Consider the following 22,500-nt stretch of genomic DNA (forward strand, 5'->3'; position numbering starts at 1 on the left):
GAGGTGATTGCAGCTCTGAAGCTAACACATGATGAGCCACTCCCTTCGGTCTGTAACAGTCAGGGGAAACCTCTCATTCAAATCAGTTCATCTGAAGTGTTTCCCATGTGTCATCATCCTGGACTGGTAATGGGGTTTAGTCACCAATGCACTGTGTTTCCACAGAGATCGGATATCCACCAAATCAGTCTTAAGTCCACAAAAACCCCTGTTTTTAATTTTTGGGATACAGTAGAACCTTGTTATCTTGAACAAGTGAAATGAATTGAATTTCAGTGAAACCAAATGAATTTCCTTTATATGACCAAAAAGGAGGAAGTGAGGTATTCATTTTGTGCTTTCTTTCTTGTACCTAAGCTTGGATATATAAGGAATTGCGCTGTAAGTATACTGTATTTTGATCCCCCTTTTCCTTGTTTGTCTTAGATTACTTTCCCATCCAGACGTGATCACGTACTGTAGGGCCTCATAGCATCGTCTGCCAACAACGGCTGAATTTCCCACACACATACATTCATATGTTCACACATGTGCTTATTCACTCACACACACACACTTACACGTGTACAAATGCACAGGCATACTGTATATTTACACAGGCATACACACAAACACACACACACACACACACACACACACACACACACACACACACAATGTACATGCAAATACTTTGTTGTGTGCACACATGCATGTGTATATGCTTACTCTCACAGACACACACACCGAAACGCACACATATATGCGCAGATATATTCCTGTGACTGATTAAGTAGAATCGTCTAGGTAGATTCTCTGTATTATTTTCCACTGTCCTGTGTAATTAGCATTGCATGACAAGTGTGTTGCTTGTGGTCTGCCACTCTTTATTTTTTATGTTGTAGCCTTTTGAGGAGATTATGTCCATTCTATCAGTAGTTGCAGTCCTAGACACTCATGTTTATGTGATTCACCACACTCCGGACACAAACTCACAAGTGTGATTCTGGACGCTATGTCACATGTGGACCTGGCCCCATTTTGGCCAGTCTGACAATGAATATCAACAGATAGGCATCTTTCAAAAAAGTGTTTTTAGAAATTAAGAATTGTTCATTATTAATTTGAGTAATACTGGATATCATTCATAATGGTTTGGATGCAAATGTAAGACCAGTGTTGGGGCCACAGGTGCTATTTTCGGCATAGTCTAGGCGATCTGTGAGAAACAATCACCCAACCCAAAACTAATTGCAACAGAAACGATTTTTGTTGTATTTAGTTCACAAAACCTTCCCATATCACATACCAAAAGTCCATGAACATCCAAGTGGTGGAACATGTCAAAATTGGAATGATCTGTGCATGGGTCAATGGCCAAAAGCTGCACCTTTGGCAGTTTTACTGAACTTTCATAGTAGGCTACAGGGGATATGTGAAAATTAGGTCAAAACCATTAAATGTTCCGCTATAACTGAATTAAACCTATATTTTGCATCATATCTCCTGAACCAAACATGGTATTTCAGAATACAGTAAGCAATGTCTAAGTGATGCCCTATGGGCATTTATGATACATACATTACATATGTCATACAAAATATTATTTTGTCATTTGTATTTAATTGAATGAATGTAGTGAATGAATGAATGCATGAATGTATGAATGTATGAATGTAGCCTCTGACTGGTGCTGACTTAATAATTTGCCCAGACTTGTGATCAGATTATTGAGATTCAGGAAGATGATCCAGTGCAAGACACACACACACACACACACCAACCTCAAATTTCTTCAGAATTTTAACCACCAGTTTCTTAAGAACTTACCGTCAGTTTCTTTTGCTCAAAAAGTAGCCTCAACAGCTTCACACAGTGCATTATCATTCTGGGCATGCATTGACAGAGACTTCATTGATGTTTGAGACTTTTCTGTATTATATGTCAGTGTACCATGAGTTTGAAGCCATTATGTTAAGGTAATAGAACTGTATTGGGTTGCTTTAAGCCCACATGTGGCTCTCAGTAGGTTTGGTGGTTAGTTTGTACCACTTGACAAGTTCAGTTGTGACTTCTTGTGCTTTCTTTACTTTGAGCCAGCGAGCTACCATTGTTCATTGACCCTCAGTCCTGAATGTGCTTGTCCGAATGCTTGTGCAACTGTCATGACATGTAGCAAACCACCGGTCCCTGTTTATCACCAGGTGATGATATCTTCTTGTCACTGCGCACTTGCCAATGTTGTACCAATGTAGAAATTTTGGGTGGGCAACATAGCAAAGCGGTCAAATTGGATCAAAATTGACAAACACAAAACACAAACACAAAAAAAATCTGTACTACCTAGCTCGAGTTGCTGCAGCCAACAGCCATAATTTTGTAGTTTAAAAATACTGACAAATATTTTTGGTAAAACCAATAGCCTACTTTTGGTGATGTGATGATGACATCATAAAAGTGCAAAACAATCAATATACAGTAGTCTCTGACTTTTGCCCAGACTTGTTGTGATCATAATATTGAGATTCAGGAAGACAATCCAGTGCAAGATGAGTAACTTGTAGGTTGTGCTCACACACACAATACACCACCTCTCATGCCAACCTCAAGTTTCTTGTGAACTTCCCTGAACTTCCCTTGGGTTTCCCTGCAACACTGCTCAATCTGGGCATGCATTGACGATGTCAGAGACCGCTTGTACCGCTTGACAAGTTCAGTTGTGACTTTTTGAGTGCATCTCTGATATTTAGGCGATGAGATGTAACAGGCAGGTCTGCATAGTTGATCTGTTGACTGTTTGCAGTTTATGGCATGTCTCGTAGGCAGAGAAAATCTGTTGCTATCAAACACTGTCCACATAATCAACAGAGTCAGCGTACTGATGAAGGAATAGATTAAATAGACAGATATGGATGCTCCATTTAAAGAGTATTTTTAGAGTATTTTTAGTGTATTTAAATACAGTATTTTATTTTGATACATGGTGTGGCTAATGTATTTTGTAGTTTATTTTGACTTAAAATTAGGGTATTTGATGTTCTATTTTAAAATACATTTTGATGTATTTTTGTCCAGGCAGTCGGGGGTATTATGTTACTCATCTTGCACTGGATCATCTTCCTGAATCACAAGTGTGGGCAAATTACTAAGTCAGCACCAGTCAGAGGCTACATTCATTTCTTTTATGATTTCATCACATCACCAAAAGTATTGTTTTTTACTAAAAATATTTGTCAATATTTTTAAGCTACAAAAATACACACCTAAGTATTTTGATACAAAATATGAAGCCATTTTCTTCAACCCAATCAAATACAAATTAGAAAATACATAGAAAATATGTAATACTTGTATCATAAATGCCCATCCCTGGGAGTAGACATGTTTGGTTCATGTTTGGTTCAGGAGATATGATGCAAAATATAGGTTTAATTCAATCATAGCGGAACATTTAATTGTTGCCACAGCGACCATTAGGGTTTTTTGATAATGGTTTAATATCTGAAAATGTTCAGGGCTCCAAACTGTTCACTAAAGTTCCATGCCTTTATGGAAGAATTTGACCTAATTTTCACATATCCCCTGTACTATGAAAGTTCAGTAAAACTGCCAAAGGTGCAGCTTTTGGCCATTGACCCATGCACAGATAATTCCAATTTTGACATGTTCCACCACTTAGATTTTTATGGACTTTTAGTATGTGATATGGGAAGGTTCATTTCCCATTCATTTAATTTCTGTTGCAATTAGTTTTGGGTTGGGTGATTGTGTTTCTCACAGATTGCCTAGACTATAATGGTTTGGATGCAAATGTAACACCAGTGTTGGGCCACAGGTGCTCCTTTCGGCTCAGCCCTTCCCTCTGTCCCTGGTGATTCCTCCACTAGGCACCTGGGCCTGTATTGCTATATTGCTTGACTCAGGGATTTTGTTGACACTGTATTAATGAATGAATAAATAGAGACACTCTATAATACTGTAGTTGCCCTAGTTATGTTCTGTGTTCTAAGTGAATGGAGCCTCCCTTTGCACTGGACAGAGATGAGCTATCCCCTGATCTCAGTACAGTGTCACTGGTGTCAAATTAAGTGGAGTGGACTGAGTGGTAATTAGGCTGGCAGCACTCAAACCAGAAGTGAGAGCTAAGCGTTTCTTGAGCATTTCTGTCCGGCAGGTGTTTTCTGTTTCCCACCTGCTTCTGTGCTGCGAAAAAAGGTCTGCTTATGCATGCAGGCGTGCAGACACACACACACACACACACACACACACACACACACACACACACACACACACACACACATGCACACACACAGACACAAACCACAAAACATACCCAGCCACTGTTAAAAGCCTATAAAAGTCTGACCTTTCCACTTTCCTCAAGAGAGTCCCTGAGTGTTCCACAGTTTCTCGGGAGCACATCAGGAATCTGACTTTGACAAGCTGTCATTTTCTGAAAAGTGAGAACTTCAGTTGGGGTTTCCAAAAACAATCCTCTGTCACAGGATATCCACCCTGTGTTTCCCATCAAATTGTACTTTGCCGAACGTCTTTCGTGACTTAGAAGGCTATGAATTTGTACCCCTTCTGAAAATATTCTTTTTAAAAATGGAATTCCCTCTCAGACTTCCATGAAATTGTTTAACCATGATATTTATTGTAGTGAACAAATGGTGAGGATCTTTCCAATTCATCCATTAAAGTAAATCCCACCAGTCTGTCTGCTTCCCTCTTTCCTGGGAACAGATGAAATGAACAGGCAAGAGCTGTGGAGTCTGAATGGAGGGAAGCGATCGATGCTAAGGGGCATAACACGTCAATGAAAGCTGCAATGCAGGCAAAATCACGTTGTGCGGTCAGCAATATTCCCCTTCAAACATAAACATATCGACAGAGCTGTAAAAGCAGATTTAGCGCCGTCCGGGGCCCTCTGAATGTTTGCCCTGTGAAACGTGGTGTAGCATGATGCTGTGTTTAGGAGCAGACCCCCAGTTGGCTTTGGCTGCCTTGACTGGCCACTGAAAAAATGATCTTCTCTCTCTCTCTCTCTCTCTCTCTCCCTTTCTCTTGTTCCCTCTTGCTCCATATATGTGTGTATTTGTTTTGCACTTCTATTCTCTTCTATTCTCTCTTTCTCCCTCTCACTCTCTTTCTAGTCTTTTTTTCTCTCTCATCTTGTTCCCTCTCTTTTGTCCCATTTCATTCATGCACTGTCTCTCTCTCTCTTCTCTCTCTCTCCCAGGTGTATAATAGTCATGTCAAGTCAGAGGGACTGTGCTCATTGGTAGACTGAGTTTGTTTGCTTGAATCGACAAACTGGGGATGCTGACTTGGAATGGGACACGTTTTATCTGTGTGTGTGTGTGGATGGTGGGTGGTGACGTGGTGGTTGGGGGTGTGCCAGTCTTTCCCTGTGCCCAACAGCCAGCCCACAGTTATCTAAATTTGATGCCTGCAGAGCTTGCATGGAAGAGTTCATTTTTAATTTGTGTGTAATTAAATGAGCAAATCGGTTATGTGAAATTCAATCAGGGATTGACTTCAATTCATTTCTGTCATTTTGACCTCACCATCCTAATCATGTGAAACAGTAAACATGGATGCGGCAGTGAAACTGCTAACCTCACTCCATCACTGGTATGCGTGTCCATTTTTATTGGCTTTTGTGCCTGCCGGAGCAGCCTGCTATACTAGGCACGGCTGCAGAGGCGATAGTCGGCGGAACATAAACAGAGTCACTCAAGGGCAATCATTTTAAACTTGTTTATGTGTTGCACAGAAGAGGATAGCCAGCATGTCATCGCATCTTTCCTCTTCACTCACTCGTGCTCTCTCTCTCTCTCTTTCCTTTTCCATCTCCCTTTTTCTCTTTCAAGCACCTTCACAGTGTCACAGCACCCACTCTTTGTTACCGTAGTTACCGTGCTGTTGTCACCAGTTGTTGTTTGGGCGTTCCCACGGCACCCTGGGTGGGGTAATCCCAGAGTGCACCTGAGGTTGGGGAGCGGGGTGTGGAGGGTAGAGGGGTACAGGGTTTGCGAGTGGGCTCGAGTTGAGTTTGGGGCTCAGAATATTCCTGGTGTCGGTTTCACTTTGATAAAGCACCTAAGGCCGTGAGCCGGACCCGAGTCTTGGGAAACAAAGAGGGGGACCGCGGCTTCACCGGGAGATACATGAGCGCCTCGGCCCCCACAACAGGCTCCACGGCACTGTTTTCATGTTGTCTGCAGGCAGAACACACGCCAGAGAGCTGCTCCCGCGCACACAAAGGGCCTGTTTGCTTAGACTGCGCCGACTCCATATCCTGGACCTCACATTCATACGAGAGGCTCGTGTAAGCGATACCCTTCTGAGCCCTCTCTCCCTCTCTCTCCCTCTCTCTCTCTCTCTAGCTTTCTCTCCTTTTTTTTCAATCCCCCCTCATATACACCACAAGGTCGGCTGCGACAACAAACCCTCCAGTTTTTCCAACAAGCCCGGCTGAAAAGTATCTCGTGTCCGTGCGTGTCTGAAAGGGCGAGGCGAGGCGGGAGTGGGGGAGGGGCTTGACATGGGCGTCGCATTTCGGTAAATACCTGCAGCTGCCTCGTCTGCGAAACCCGAGCCGCTGTCCTGTGGTAACTGTGAGTGGGCGACTCCAGTTCCACCCTCCCACCACCGCCACCAAGTCCTCCACCACCATCCCCCCCCACACACACACACACACACACACACACACACACACACACACACACCACCCCAACCTCTCAGCCCCTTCCCCCCCCCCCAGTGGTGGCTCTGACTCTAAATGCCCGTGTGTTTTTTTTTTGGCCAGGAATTCAAGAGCTTTCCAGGCCGGTGGTCGGGGGAGGCGCAGCGGGCTGACCTCCCAGGCTCTGTCCCCGATCGCCGAGCAGAGCGCGTGGGTGCAGTCCCGGAGGCATGGAGGTCCAGGCCTCAGATGGAGGCCTCCTAAAGGCGCTCCATCATCGAGCCTGCAGGGATGATTTCCCACAATGAACAGCCTGAACGTATGAGTTGGCACTCAGAGATTTGCTGCAGAGATTTCAGATGTCTGGGGAGATATCTGAGATAAAGTGGTATCTGTTCCATGTCTGAATGTGTGAGCTGGCATTTTCCATTTCTGAAGGGAAGTGCAGTAGGGGTGAAATCAGGGTCAAAAAGAGGATGAGTAGGTAAACTGTCACTGTGCCTATGAGAGTGTGTGTCTGTGTGTGTGTATGTGTGTGTGTGTGTGTGTGTGTGTGTGTGTATTTGTATAACTCTGCTACGACAGGCGTTCTCTCAGGAGGTGTGGTAAACCTCTCTGTCAGGAGATGTTTGCTGCGGAGTGAGAGATCAGAGAGAGGGGCCCAGTCTAAGGAATGTTACTACTCTACACACACACACACATTTTAACCGTTTATTTATGTCCACATGAAGAAAATGGTACAGGGACACAAATATTAAGAATGCAGTACAATACATATGCAAACCTATGGACCAGTAGCATGCACCAGGTCTTCACAATGTCACTTAACTTAACTTAAGTGATATATAACTTAACAAGCACAATCACTCAGTTCTTAAGGGAATAAGTAGACACACACACACACACACACACACACACACACTCACACATACATAATCATATATGGACACATGCAAATATGCATATGTGTGCTTGCACTCACTCACCCCTATTAGGCATCTGTCATTAGTCATTAGGCATTACTAAGGTATGCGTAGCACACTGAGGTGCTAAGGTTCTTCTGAGCATGACTGGCACATCTTGGGTGTCTGACAGACAGATATCCTTTTCTGTAGCGGCAGCTCTAGTGTAAATATGTACCCTGAGCTGCGGCCTGTGTCTGAGGCTGGCCGGCGGGTCGGCTGGTCGGGCCTGGGAATCTCTAGGTCAGGTCTGCAGCCTTGGAAACATCAGAAGGGAGGAGTGGAGGCTTTTTTTTTTGCGTGCGTAAATTGCAAGTGAACAGAATGACGTGCGCGCGCCGCCAAAATTGGGATAGCAAGGGGGACCGAGGAGCCAAAAGAAACAAGCCATCGGTGCCAGTGCAGTCTGAGGGATGTTCAGGTTTTTATTTCGCCAGGGATAATTACAAATTATCATTCTCCCTTCTGGAGTGACAAACTCAATATCATGCCCTGCCACTGAAGAGTTGCAATCATGAGACAAATGTTTAGTTTTACACTGCTTACTCTTCTGGGAAGAGGATGAGAGGAGGAGAGGGAGAGAGAGAGAGAGAGAGAGAGAGAGAGAGAGGAACAAGAAACGAGTCTGATGCTGAAAGACAAGAGGCAGGAGAGACAGAGAGAGAGAGAGAGAGCATGAACAGACAGACACAGAGGAAGAGGAAGGAGGAAGGAAACAAGAGCAGTGCACAGGCTTCTCTACCCATCCCTCTTTTTGACCTCGGATGCCAGAGCAGGAGCCTTTGTAAAGCCTCAGACATCAACTGCAGCCCAGAGAGAGCCTGAGAGGTCCCAGAGTCTGGTCTGGGTATCAGGAGTGCACACACGTGCACAGGGCTTTGCACACATACCTGACTCAAGACTGGGGTGGGTGGGGAGGGACTGGGATTCACTGGATCAGTACACGTGTTCCTCCCCAACACGGATGTGTCCTGCATCCCCACAAACAGAATAATGTATGAAAGCCACAACTCGATGGCTGCTGAAAAATGATGGCTGCTGAAGCTAGACTCCATATGCTGTGCCAGTGTGTTGTTGGAGGGGCTGGCGTAAGGGAATCAGCATTTCAAAGCAGCGCTCCCTCCCCTGCCCCGCCCCACAGCCTACCTGGCATCCAGCCCTCCTGCCCCACATAGGGTGGAAGGATGGGGAGCTGAGGAATGGAGAATCACCAGGAACCTCCATAGAACAGGAAGGGAGTTGAAAACACAAAATGCAAAACAGAGGCCGTTGCTACAAGATCACATGGCATAGACGAGAGAAATATATGACAACCGTGTTTTTTTCTATAATGCTGAGATTTCAGTGGAGATATCTGAGACAAAGCAGTATCTGTGGAAAGAGGTGACATTTAAAGGTGTCATATTGCTGCCAGTGCAGGTATCATTTCAGACATGTCTGATAACTCATTCAGCTCCAGTTGATCTGCCGGGTGACTATCTTACAGAAGTGCTACGTGTCTTCCTCGGAGCTCTGTAAAAAAACTCTGATAAATACTGTACTGTGGGAGATTAGGAGGTGTTTGTGGGAGAGGAGGAAGTGTGTGTGGGAGAGGGGGCGGTGTGGGAGAGGGTGAGGTGTGTGGGTCTGTGAGTGGACCAGGCTGGGCTGGGCGAGTTCTGAGCCCTAAATCTGCTCTGAATTCTGCTCAGCTGTAAAATGCCTGATTGCAGCACGGGGGGCTGACAGCACGTAAATAAAAAGACCAGTTGGGGGTTGAGCTACATATTACATCTCTCTTTCTCTCTCTCTCTCTCTCAATCAAACACACACACACACACACACACACACACACACACACATGTATATTCACACAAAATATGTGCACACTTGCCACACTCATTTACTCGTATGCACATATGCAAATCTGCTCACCTGGCAGACAGATGCCAGATGCAAACTTACACATACACTCACACTTTTTCACAAACCTACATGCAAACTTACACATACACTTACACTCTTACATAAACCTACACCAAACTTACACAAACACACATGAATTAATCAAAAAAGTAATCATACACACACAGACACAGAAAGAAAATATGTATGTATCTCATTCACTTAAATATAGCTGTTACGCTTTTTCCACTTTTACCTTGTTATTGTAAGTAATGCAGCTTGTTTAGACTTGTTGTAACAAAAGTGGCTTTACACTTTAGCTTTGTCTTGTTTTCCCAGTGGGGTTGCTCCTGGCGACAGCATGAGAGCACATCACCAAAATCCTCTAAAAATGTCACTTCGCCTCTCATGTTCTCCCCATGGTGCCTTGGTGTAAACATGGCTCTTGCACAAGACAGAATCATCAATCAATTTGGAATTCTAAATGCAGTTTATTATGCTCAATGCAGCTCATTGCACTTCTAATGGACGGCGATGTGGTATAACATACTAAGCGCTTTCAGACATACGTGTAAGACCGGAGGTTCTGCCGATGTTAAACGGTGGGGCCGTATATCTGAACGACATAACTGGTCATATGGAAGTCCGAATTTACCCGGTGTTTATACTACTCCCCCCCTAGTATTTCCTCCGGACCTTATGTAAATGTACTGTGTCTGAACGAGGAGTAGAACATGCGGTTAAAATTCACACCTAGTGAGAGGGCGTGTTGGTGACGTTTCTTTCGTGCGTCCATGTGGTTAGATCTGACTTAAATGCAGTGTTATGATGGAGTGGCATGCTGTCCAGAAAATCTCCGACCTGGAGAGATGCAGACATCACTGAGCTACTGTCCATGAGGGCATTCAACATTTTGATAGAACACCTGAAGGGACCGTTAGAGACACGTTAGCCTACAACTGCAAAGGACAAACAAATTCAGAAGACTGAATCATCATAAGCAGAAGGCGCTGAAAAGGCAGTAGCCTACAGCGACGTCGTTGACGACAATAACAGGAGTATTTAATAAATTGTTAGCCAACACGGTTTTCTGTTCATTGATAGCCTTCATGACCTGGTGAGCTCGCTGATATTTGCTGAGCATATATGCCTAGAGAAAATGAAAACGAAGTAAACCCAACTTTGTTCCAAGCTCCTTACGTAAATGCGACACATGGGAGAGGATGCTTTTGGAAAAAAATAAACCATGAAAAAAAATGAACAACTTCACTGTTATTGATGTTAGTATTTTTGTTTGTTGCTTAAAAACGTTGTATGATCTTGAAGTCTTGAGTTAGCCTACTGAATTGGCTGGTAGCCTACCATAAAGTTTGTGCATGCTCTCTCTCTCCAGCATAAACCAGATTTGGGGGTTCTATAGCTAATTCTGGTACATAGCGTTGAAAACAGATAAATGTGTTTTTTTTGAAGCACACAAACAAATACTGTAGGCTAGGTCAATTTCAAGACTTACGTGACTAGCCTACTTCAAGTATTAGCCTATGCACAATAGATTTCTCTTCTTTAGCCTACATAATGCATAGGCTACACTTTGTAAATAAAAGCAGCTGTGACAGGCAGCGTCCGATATATTATTAAGCGTCATATCTCGCATCTTGTGAACTCTAGCCCCACCCCTCACTCGACAACCACACAGAGATTCTGTAATGTGCGTGTATGTCGTTCACACATACGTCCATTATAAGGTCAGTATTAGGTCCGCGGAGGTTAGCATCATATCTGAATCATCCGAAGGGTAGGACCTCCGTTTGACAAACCTCCTCATATACTCCGGAGGTTATATCTGAAAGCGCTTAATGACTGAGCTAGGCTTAAGGCTAACAACAGTAGAATGCAATAGGCACAGTGATGGCTCATGATGCAATACAAGGAACAATCATAGCCAGAATTTTGTTAAAAGCAGACCAAAGGTCAAAGTCTGGTCAATTGTGATAGAAATGCTGTAACTTTAGGCTTAGGCCTACTCATTAAAATTAACAGAGAGCCCACTACCTGTATATTGCAACCCAAAACTTAGACATGTCAAGATTTCTGAAACATGTAATATGTATTTCAAATACAAAAATAGTATTTTGTCATTTTTTATTTTATTGGGTTGAAGGAAATGGCTCTGTATTTTGTATCAAAATACTTTATTGTTGTGTATTTTTGTATTTTAAAAATACTGCAAAATACTATATGTGAAAAACACTAAAAAAAGTAGATACTACACACAGGTGTAATGAATAATTGGTAATTAGGCAACAATGGTTAATGTTTATCGCAATCAGCTAATGTGAGAACAGCTGTGTTCAACGACATTCACAGCTTTTCAGTGACGGCCTTTGCTGAAGCATCAGCTCTGGTCTGAAGTATAAGGCCTAGTCCACACGTACCAAACCGATCTTTTTTTCCTCCGTCTTCCCTGGAACCGTATCAAGAATATTTGCGTCCAAACGGATCCATCTCAACACGACTACTTCATACCCCAGGCCTATAGGTGGCACTGTTTCTTTACAGAAATTGACCAAAGTTTGTGCTTTATAAACAGACAGAATAGGCTACGACGAAATGGCTAGTGCAAGGAAACCAGAATTGTTTGTGTGGACTGATGGTGAACTGTCAACTGTAGTCAACTGTAAAACTAATAAACTTTATTTTACGGTTTGTGAAGGGTGCAGTCCGTCCTTTATTTGGCTAACGAGGTAGGCCTACTAATCACCTTTACTTTCTTTGGTTGTAGGATAGTCCGTGATTCACATTAGTTTTGGCTATCACCGCAATTAGGCTACTACAGTAAACGCAAGGCTTACCCAAGTTCTAGGCTATTCTGTCGCCACATTTATAATATTGCTATAAAACCTTCGTTAGTAACAGTCAATACGTTTGCCTGCATCAAATCGGCGCATTTGCATTCAGTGTGCTACCATCGGCTTAACGTGAGTTCTAAAAGCGTCTTTGTATGCTTATATCTGATTTCACTTGACTGTGAATGCATGTATATATGTTGTAAGACATGTAAAATAAATGAATGACACTGGCACTACGCACAAATTAATGTAGCCTAAACTTACACCGCACTTTCCTAATAAGTTAAGTTCTCTCGTGTCACTGACAGTAGCTAGAATGCATAAAAAACACCGGAAAAAAACAGTGTTCAGTCCACCAAGTCATAAGCTATCGTAGCTGGCGCGCAGCACCAGTTGTGATATTTATCTTCACGGTGTAATCGTAGGTAATGTCATGTATGAAAACTAGTATTGTTAGGCAATACTATAAGTGCAAGTCCAGGGCAGCTGAGGTGTGGCGATGACATCATCGACACATAAAGCAGGATGTGCGGTTTAAGCTGTCTAAACGAATTCAAAGCGGGCTCACGGTTTCAGATTTTTCCACTCTGGGACCAGGTTTCAGAAAAGTGCGGTTTCGGGCAGTGCGTTTACAGGATTCGTTTGGGCCGCCAAGACGAAGCAAAACCTCTGCGTTTAACCAAAAAAAAGCGTCTCCGTGTGGACAGGCCCTAAGTATAAGTCTAAGTAGTCTTTTGATCCCGTGAGGGAAATTTGGTCTCTGCATTTATCCCAATCTGTGAATTAGTGAAACACACTCAGCACACAGTGAAGTACCCACTAATCACGGCGCAGTGAGCAGCCTGCAACAACAGCGGCGTTCAGGGAGCAGTGAGGGGTTAGGTGGCTTGCTCAAGGGCACTTCAGCCGTGCCTACTGATCGGGTTTGAACCGGCAACCCCGCGGTCACAAGTCCCAAGCCTTAACCAGTAGGCCACGGCTGCCCTGAAGCACTGGTGTGAAGTCGTACGCAAGTAAAGATGAGCAAGGTTACCTGTGCAAGTTCACATAAGGACACCGACAAACGCAACAATGTCCTTTTGTATCCAAGCCAATTAACAGAAAAAATGTCAGATATCTCAATGAACCACAATGACATCAATACTGTAGATGGTAAGGTATTGAGTGTGTTTGAATTCCCTTCCTTGTAGCATCCTTTTCTGCATTGCACAGTGGGGAGAAGTTCACCTTGTTTAATTAAATAACAATTATATTTCCTTATTAGCTGCATGCTTGAGGTTGGAGATATTAAGGCAAGTCAAGTTTCTCACATACTGGAAGTTCAAGATATACAGCCTTATGATTTTCTTATTCAGTTCTACACTGCACTTGAAGTCAATCTCTGCATTTAAGAAAATATAATCTCTGCATTTATCCCAATCCATGAATTAGTGAAACACTCAGCACACAGTGAGGTGAAGCACACACTAATCGGGCGCAGTGAGCTGCCTGCAACAACAGCCTTTCGGGTAGCAATGAGGGGTCGGGGTTCGAATCGGCAACCCTCGGTTACAAGTCAGAAGCGCTAACCAGTAGGCCACGGCTGCCGAATTGAAAGCTCTGTCAGTCGTTTTGGATAAGCATCAGCTAGATGTAAAATTATGGAATTACTAAATGGAAATGTAAATTCTTGAATTATTCTTAATTCTGATCACACTACATGAACTTGCATACGGTATATCCAAAATGGCATGACAGGGGCCAAATTGTATTGTTTTTTTACTGTATAGTTTATAGGCTCAATGTTTGGGATTAAAAAAAAGCTTTTTTGCAGTGCTTTCATACTTCCTTGAAAAAAGTATTTTGAGTATTTTCTAAATACAAAAATACAGTATTTTATTTCGATACATTAAAAATGAGGGTAGGCCTATTAGGTATTTTATTTTGAAATACATTCTGATGTATTTTTGCCCATCCCTGCCTGTTCCCAGCATTAGCACAACACTTTGCGATGGTTAGCTTGTCACCTGTGACGATATATGCTAGGCCTAAGTGACTGACCTATATGGGTGCGTTTGGAGATGCCTGATGAAATCAGACGTTGTTGCCACACACCTTGCATGTAGCTGTTCGCTTATTTCCCCTGTGCACGAAGTTATTGTAACCGAAAGTAATGATAAAAGGCACTCCGGGAGGACTTCTTGTCGCCATGGTCAATGCATTTTTTATCTGTGAGTGTGCGCACATGCGTTACGTTGCACATTATGGCAAAGGGGCCATGCCGCTCGTTATACGTTTTCCAAAGTATACTGTATGTTGCAGTAAAATAGAAATACATGAATACATTTAGATTAAAAAAAGCAATAATTGCATGAAATACAGCTTGTTCAGGAGTCTCGAAGCGTCCGAGTCTGAAGTCTTTTGAATGGAGTCGCAAGTCAAGTCTGAAGTCATTGTTTTTGCGACCTCATTGTTTTAGGCTAGTGAAAAATAGTTTTCGCAAGTGCTAGGATATGTGGATTCAATTAATCATGTTTGCTATGTCATTACATAAAATAAATGTCAAAGAAAAGCTTTATGGGATGAGATCATAGAAGAAATATCTGGTGTCTCGCAATGTTTTTTTTAATTTCTATGGAAATGCACTTAGTTTATCTTTTATTTCTTTGCATTGTGCAGGCTACATTCACAAATACACTGCAAGATTGGCAGCCTAGTGGCTTCTTTTCTGTGCTATAGCCTATGCGACTCTCCATACGGCACACCCATATTCAACTTTGGTTGACTCTTAACTTTGGTTGAAAGATTGCAGAAGCTAGGTTTAGCTGTGACAATATCCTGGGTAATCCTAACAGCTAATGTTATTTTACACAGTAGGCTAAAATCCGAATTTGAAAGCCTGGTTACTAGTCGCCAGTTTGTATGGCTAGTTTGCCTACTTAGACTCTGCATAATGAAAAAGCTTTGTATGTCCCCTTTCTTCTTTTTGGGTGGCATAGCTGATCTACAAACCACAAAAAGGGGCAAACATGTACATGCTGAAGGGCAAAGGGAATATCAAAATGTTTTACTTTGGCCTTTTATAAAAAAACGTATTGGCAGACAGCCCTGGTAACTTACCGTTGTCGCGTTGACACACCTGCTCGCTTGACTGCCACTGCAAAGTAGCCTGTGCATTGGCATTCTCCATGCGTGTAGCCTGCGGTCAGATAACCCTGACGTTTCTTGTATTGTCGCGGCTGGCTGTCGGAATGATCAGCAGTACAAATAAGTTCGCTAAAATATTGGTGGGGACAATTTTGTCATCTTAAAATTTTGATTAGGACTAGTTCTTAGCGTCCCACCCTAAATCTACGCCCATGCAAGTCCCCACCTTAGAGGACAATGAAATAATGAGTGTAATGAGTGAGTGAGTAAGTAAAGGTGTGAGAGAGTGAGTGAGTGAGTGAGTGAGTAAATGAGTGAGTGAGTAAAGGAGTGAGTGAGTGAGTGAGTAAAGGAGTGAGTGAGTAAATGAATGAGTGAGTGAGTGAGTGAGTGAGTAAATGAGTGAGTGAGTGAGAGAGTAAGTGAGTGAGTGAGTGAGTGAGTGAGTGAGTAAGTGAGTGACTGAGTAAATGAGTGAGTGAGTAAAGGAGTGAGAGAGTGAGTGAGTGAGTGAGTAAAGGAGTGAGTGAGTTATCAGTTCTGTTGGTGTGGGGGTTTAGGATGTTTGTGTTAGACAAATTGCTCAGTGACTGAGTCCTCTTAGGTGAATGAATGAGTGTCTGAATGATTGATTAGGGGCGGGAGGTAGGGAGTTGGTGAAGAGGGAGGAAAGATGATTAAAGGTGTGATTGATGAGTAAGGCGACTGTGTGTGTGTGTGTGTGTGTGTGTGTGTGTGTGTGTGTGTGTGTGTGTGTGTGCGTGCGCGTGTGTGTGCGGTGTGTGTGTCTGTGTGTGTGTGTGTGTGTGTGTGTGTACGCGTGTATGTGATTAAGACACTGAGGGATGTAGACAGTAAGGTGAGTAAGTGAGTGAATGTTCAAGTAAATGAGGGTGCATACAAACTCTCTCTCTCTTGCTTGCTCTTGCTGTCTCTCTCTTTGTCTTTGTGCACGTGTGTGTGTGTGTGTGTGTGTGTGTGTGTGTGTGTGTGTGTGTGTGTGTGTGTGTGTGTGTGTGTGTGTGTGTGAATGAGAGCACGTATATGGCTAAGTGAAGTACTAGTCTGGTAAAGTCGGCCAGCCACCCATGGGTCCTCCTGTGACTCACAGCGGTGGGTGATTATTTCATAGCTGCCAGCAAAGACACAGGAGCAGGCAGCCAGTGCCAGACAACAAGGCAGGAATTACAGAAAAGACATGAGGCTCTCTCTGACACATTCAGCACACTGTCACTCTCTCACACACACACACACACACATGCACACATACACACACACTCTTGCCTCGTTTCTACTGTCACAGGACTAAGCTGTCAGTAAAGACAACAGTGCTCTAGTGCAGTGCTCTAAGGGAAACTGTACAATTACACATTTCATCGTAGGTCTGACATAACCATTCTTAAATACCATCCATTATATATCCACCACACAGGACAATTTAATATGTTATGGATTTCTTTTGTAACTAGAAATTCCCATCGAACTTATCAAGGGGTACCAGTAATTGCTTGAGCTGGAAGGGGAAGGTCATCCTGTGGCACAGCAGTTAAGCACATAGAGCATCTCATCAATGCCCAGGTCGCCAGAGAGCGGCCATTCTGCTGATAATGGTGACAGTTAGAGGCTGGAGACTGTAGATGGAAAAATGGGGAGAAAAACTAATGAAAGGACAGAAGGAGGGGCTGTCCTATGAATGTGCCTCTCCCTGCAGGGAGTGTGTGTGTGTGTGTGTGTGTGTGTGTGTGTGTGTCTGTTTGTTGCACTTGTGTGTTTTGTGTGCCTTTGTATGTGTGTGGTGCATCCTTGGGGATGCAGACCTCCCTCTCAGAAGGAGAGGCATATACACATAAAGGAAATGCAAGCAAGCAGGCTGGAACACACACACACATGCACACACACACACACTTATTCACACACACCTGGTCTTGTGTAGATGCCCAGATGGAAACTGGCACATGCACAGCTGCAGTGGCCCTCTGGGTTTGGAAGCCATATGTGATGTACAGTACTGAACACACGCAGGTAGTCTCTCACACACACACACACACACACACACACACACACACACACACACACACACACACACACACACACACACACACACACACACACACACACACACACTCACACACACACACACACACACACACACACACACACACACACACACACACACACACTAGAGCTAGAGCTCATTCACATTCATATCCATGTCAGTGAAAAAGATGGCCACTATGCCCTTGGGCCCTCCTGCCAGGTGCTTGGCACGTGCAGCGGCGGGCACCTCGATGTAGGCTGGTACTGGAGTGGTGAAGGGGTGGGACCGCCGCCCAGGCTGGAGCGCCGTGTCTGGGCACAGGCTGAGTGGAGGCATCCTGGCCTGGTGCTTTGTGTAAGCGACCAGCCAGCTTCACTGATTCCTGCCACACAGCCAGGTTCTCATTAACACGATATGGAAGCTGTGTGTGTGTGTGTGTGTGTGTGTGTGTGTGTGTGTGTGTGTGTGTGTGTCTGTGAGAATCTGTGTCAACATTTCTGTGAAAATGTGTTAATGTGTATATTTGTGTGTGTGTGTGTGTGTGTTTTAGTGTGTTCATTGATGCTAGTGACTGCGCCAGAGCCTCATTAGCACTATATGTAAATGAGTTGGCACAGGGCCAGAGGGTCAGAGCTGGAAGCAGCACAAAATGGAGACTGGGTGGTGACACAAGTGTGTGTGTGTGTGTCTGTGTGTGTGTGTGTGTCTGTGTGTGTGTGTGTGTGTGTGTGTGTTGAAGCAGATACAGTGTTGTGTAGAGGCCATCAAATAGACTGACTTAGTAAAGCTGTGAAATCTGTTTGCAAACACAACAATAGGAGTAATGAAAAAAATCATAGTCATAGAAGTTTCTCTATGCAGAGATATTTCTTCAAATATGTTTGTGTGATTAAAGAGAAAATATATAATACATATGTGCGTGTGTGTGCGTGTGTGTTTGCTTGTGCAAAAGAAAGAATCTTTGTTAATGCCTGTGTGTGTGTGTGTGTGTGTGTGTGTGTGTGTGTGATTCGGTGTGTATGTGTGACTGTGTGTGTGTGTGTGTGACACTGTGTGTGTATGCGCACACATTAGACCTCATTTGTTGGAGATGAGTGAGCTCGGGCAGGGGCGGTGGGTGTGTCTGCACCAGTAAGGGCGGGACGGCTGCAGTTCTAATGACCCTCACTGCACTGGAGAGGGGGATGGGGGTGGGAAGGGCGGACTTGGGGTGGAGGGGTGGGGGCCAGAGTGAGAGACTACAAGTGAAAGAGAGAGAGAAAGAGAGAGAGAGAGAGAGAGAGACTACATTACAAGGATTTGCCATGATTAAAACGAAGAAGACGGAGCATGGGAAATCCAACCCAAACCCAAAAACAGAACAGCAGGAACATTCATTTAATGTTCAGTGATGAAAAAATGAGAATGAGACTGGGAGAGAGAGAGACAGAGATGAGAGATAGAGAGAGGGAGTGATAGAGAGAGAGAGAGAGAGAGAGATGAGAGATAGAAAAAGAGAGTGATAGAGAGAGCGAGAGGGAGAGATAGAGAGAGGTGAAAGCAGCCGTCTTGTGTGCCGTCCTCTCCTCCGTCAGCCAGATGAGAACCAGACAGGGAGCAGACGGGCCGTGCCTTCTGGACAGCACAGTGCTGTCATATGATCTTATGGTGGTGAATCATGGACATGGCTCTAGTTCTCACGTGCTGGGCTGTGCTGTCATATGATCTTATGGTGGTGAATCATGGACATGGCTCTAGTTCTCACGTGCTGGGCTGTGCTGTCATATGATCTGATGGTGGTGAATCATGGACATGGCTCTAGTTCTCACGCGCTGGGCTGTGCTGTCATATGATCTGATGGTGGTGAATCATGGACATGGCTCTAGTTCTCACGCTGGGCTGTGCTGTCATATGATCTGATGGTGGTGAATCATGGACATGGCTCTAGTTCTCACGCGCTGGGCTGTGCTGTCATATGATCTGATGGTGGTGAATCATGGACATGGCTCTAGTTCTCAAGCACTGGGCTGGCGTTGCGTCGGCAGATCACAAGCTCCATCAGGGCCCTCTCTGACTGACGCTAGAACTCAGCACGCGTTGGTCGGAAATGTGCTCTCTGTGAGAAAGAAGTGGGTGACATGATGAGACTGAGATCTCGGGGTCTTCCTGTCAGGGCTAACCGTGACAATAAGCAGACACAGTCACCACAGGTTGAACCAGCCATTGGAGCTAGATAGCCTATGACAGCACAGCTGTGCACTGTGAACAGCCTTCACAGTGTCCATATTTTGGTTGCAAGACACAACCCTCACAACTGGTTTATGAAAGTGAAACATTTGCCGTGTGCGCTGCGCTATGGTGGGAGATCCCTGGGGCTTCATCACTACCAGAGCATGGGCGATGCTTCTTCCTGGCCCAGAGGGCCTGCGTGCTCCGGGGTCACGTTTGGGTAATGAGGCGTCCACTGGTGGTAGTGTAGTGGAGAGTGCATTAGACCAAGAGACATTTACCCTCACAGAGGCATTTACATGAACTGAGTTACACACACACACATACTCTCTCTCTCACATACACATATACACTCTCTCTTTCTCTCTCACACACACAAATCCAGGCCAAATATCACAAACATAAGTCCCTCAGGCATCAGGAGTCCATACGTTTAAGATCCTTAGATGGTTTTCACTGATTTTCTTCAGGTAAACGTGTTGATATGTTTTGAGGTGCGTTTTAAATATCTTTATTTAGAGACATTCCTCATTTTCCACCAACTAAAAGTTATTTGTCCTGTCACTATTAACAAACCCTTAGAGGGCATGTATGAACCTATTATGATGAGTTGTTTAAACATTTCTTCATATGGATATATGCGATGTTTCAACCTTTTAAATGGAATGGAATTTGAAAGGATTGTAGATTGCACGGATTACACCACATTTTCGGTGTTTTCTTTTGAAGACTTTCTTTCTCTGGTAAAACAGCTTTAATGCATGAATGTATTAGATGTAAGACGGTGAGATTGAGACCCAATCAAGGACTGCAATCTACAAGTCTGAATGAGGAAGGTGTCCTAATGGAATCTATTGTGCCTTTCTGTCTTAAAGTAGGAACTGAGATTTGTTGTCCCCTACAAGTATCTTGGTCAGATATTCAACTGTGCAAGACTGTAAACTGATTGTAATCTAGAGTCACATTGTTTCTTTCTTCTATTTGCTCAGGACACATGCTTATATACCTGTCAAAATACACATACATGTAAGCATTCACTCATGTACACACTGACTTCTACATAAACAAACCACTGCTGTTATTAGGAAAACGTCTATTGCTGACAAACCTCAAACCAGTGCATGTCTCACCGTAATCCTCTCCCCCTCACTCTTACCCACACCTCTTTATGATTGTCACTTCATTCATGAGCTTCTGTTGTTTCCTTCATTATTTTCTTTCCATTTTATTTTTGTCAGTCCGTAAAAAGAGGCCGTTATTTCTCCCCCTTCAGGCGAGAGACGAAGACGGCCACGGCGAAAAATTACCCCACCACAGCTATTCTAAGGAAACTCCCAGGCTTGTCTTCAAGACAAACAGCGATGTCCTTGTAAGAAATAAAGCATTTAACACTCAGCTAGAGCTCAAGTGTGGTAACAATGATATTGCTGTAGACGTGTTCCATTGATCTACTCTAGTTAGGCTCATGTGTTCATGTAGAGCCCATAACTAGATCTAATTGGCTCTAATTGGTTAATTAGATTCCATTAATTAGATATTTTCTTCACAATATCATGTGTCTTGATTAGCATCTCCTTTTCTGATTTTGTCTGAACATATAGTGAAGTAGAAGGATTGAATAGTTAGTAATTAGTGTGATTAGTTTTACAATGCATTAACATAGGATTCATGCACACTTACTTTTTCATTCCAAATTGATTTCCCCATGTTTATTTTTTTGCATTGTCATTCAGCATTGATTATGTGTCTGTGTGTATTTGTGTGTGTTTTTTGTGTGTGTGTGTGTGTGTGTGTGTGTGTGTGTGTGTGTGTGTGTGTGTGTGTGTGTGTGTGTGTGTGTCTGTGTGTGTGTGTGTCTGTGTGTGTGTGTGTGTGTCATACTGATGGAGGAATGGATGAGTGTGGAATTCTTGTATTCTGTATGTGTTTTCTTTTCTTTGTTTGTGTAGTGTGTGTGTGTGTGTGTGTGTGTGTGTGTGTTTGTCTACATGCACATGTATACCTGTATGCAAAAAATCCCTTATTGTTTCCCAGTGTCCTTGCTGTGAAAACACTGTAAGTAATATTGTCAGTGTAAGTTGTTTTATTCCTGAAAGCTTTGCCTGGGCCTCTCTAGTATATGATGCTGATATATTACTCTAATCACAAGGAATGTATTAATTGTTGTTTCTTGAGGCACAATCAGACCACAAAATCTGGTGATGTTGTGTAAGCCCATGTTTATACAATTAATGTTGTAAATGATGTTTTGGATGAGGAAAAAGCTTTAGCAGTCTAATACAAACTCCAATATAAACATGTGCACAGTGCCAAAGTGGAGAGTCCAATAGAAACCTCTGCGTTGTAGAACCATCATTCTGGTTTAAACATCCCGAAGTTCCCCTGAAATACTCTTCCCAACACATCTGAAATTCTCTTGAGAACAAACTCAGGATGTAGAGGTTTCCGCGGAAACCGTTACCCTATGCACCTGGGGCTCTGGCACACCACAAAATACCAGCGGATGCTGTGGACAGTACAGCACTTTCATAGTCTGCCTTGATTGATGGCTTTGCGCTGTGACACGTTGATGGGCGATTTGCTCGTCCAGGGAGGCAATGAGGCTGTGTGCGGGGCCGGTGTGTGGGTCAGGGATGAGCGATACGGCCAGAGAAATGATTTTATGCGGAGGATAGAGGGGGAGAAAAAAGTCCAACGTGGATGTGGGTCTGTCGCTGTGAGGTAGCAAGGTAATTATGGCAAAGTGCATGGTTACACCGCACC

General features: G+C 43.8%; 1 protein-coding gene across 8 annotated transcripts in view; it reads left to right on the forward strand.

The window, feature by feature from the left end:
* The window catches only part of sobpa (sine oculis binding protein homolog (Drosophila) a), a 56,488-nt gene that overhangs the window by 20,063 nt on the left and 13,925 nt on the right, over positions 1 to 22,500 (forward strand). For 3 of the 8 annotated variants that reach the window (XM_048227802.1, XM_048227808.1, XM_048227804.1), the window contains 2 exons: positions 358 to 381; positions 21,011 to 21,106. The exons of 2 other annotated variants lie outside the window; for them this stretch is intronic. In XM_048227802.1, coding sequence (XP_048083759.1) covers positions 358 to 381; positions 21,011 to 21,106 — 120 coding nt within the window. The remainder of the gene's footprint in view (positions 1 to 357; positions 382 to 21,010; positions 21,107 to 22,500) is intronic. 3 more of the 8 variants (XM_048227803.1, XM_048227805.1, XM_048227806.1) reach the window with 2 other exon arrangements.

This window comes from Alosa alosa, chromosome 19 (assembly GCF_017589495.1).
Source record: "Alosa alosa isolate M-15738 ecotype Scorff River chromosome 19, AALO_Geno_1.1, whole genome shotgun sequence".
Taxonomy (NCBI): domain Eukaryota; kingdom Metazoa; phylum Chordata; class Actinopteri; order Clupeiformes; family Clupeidae; genus Alosa; species Alosa alosa.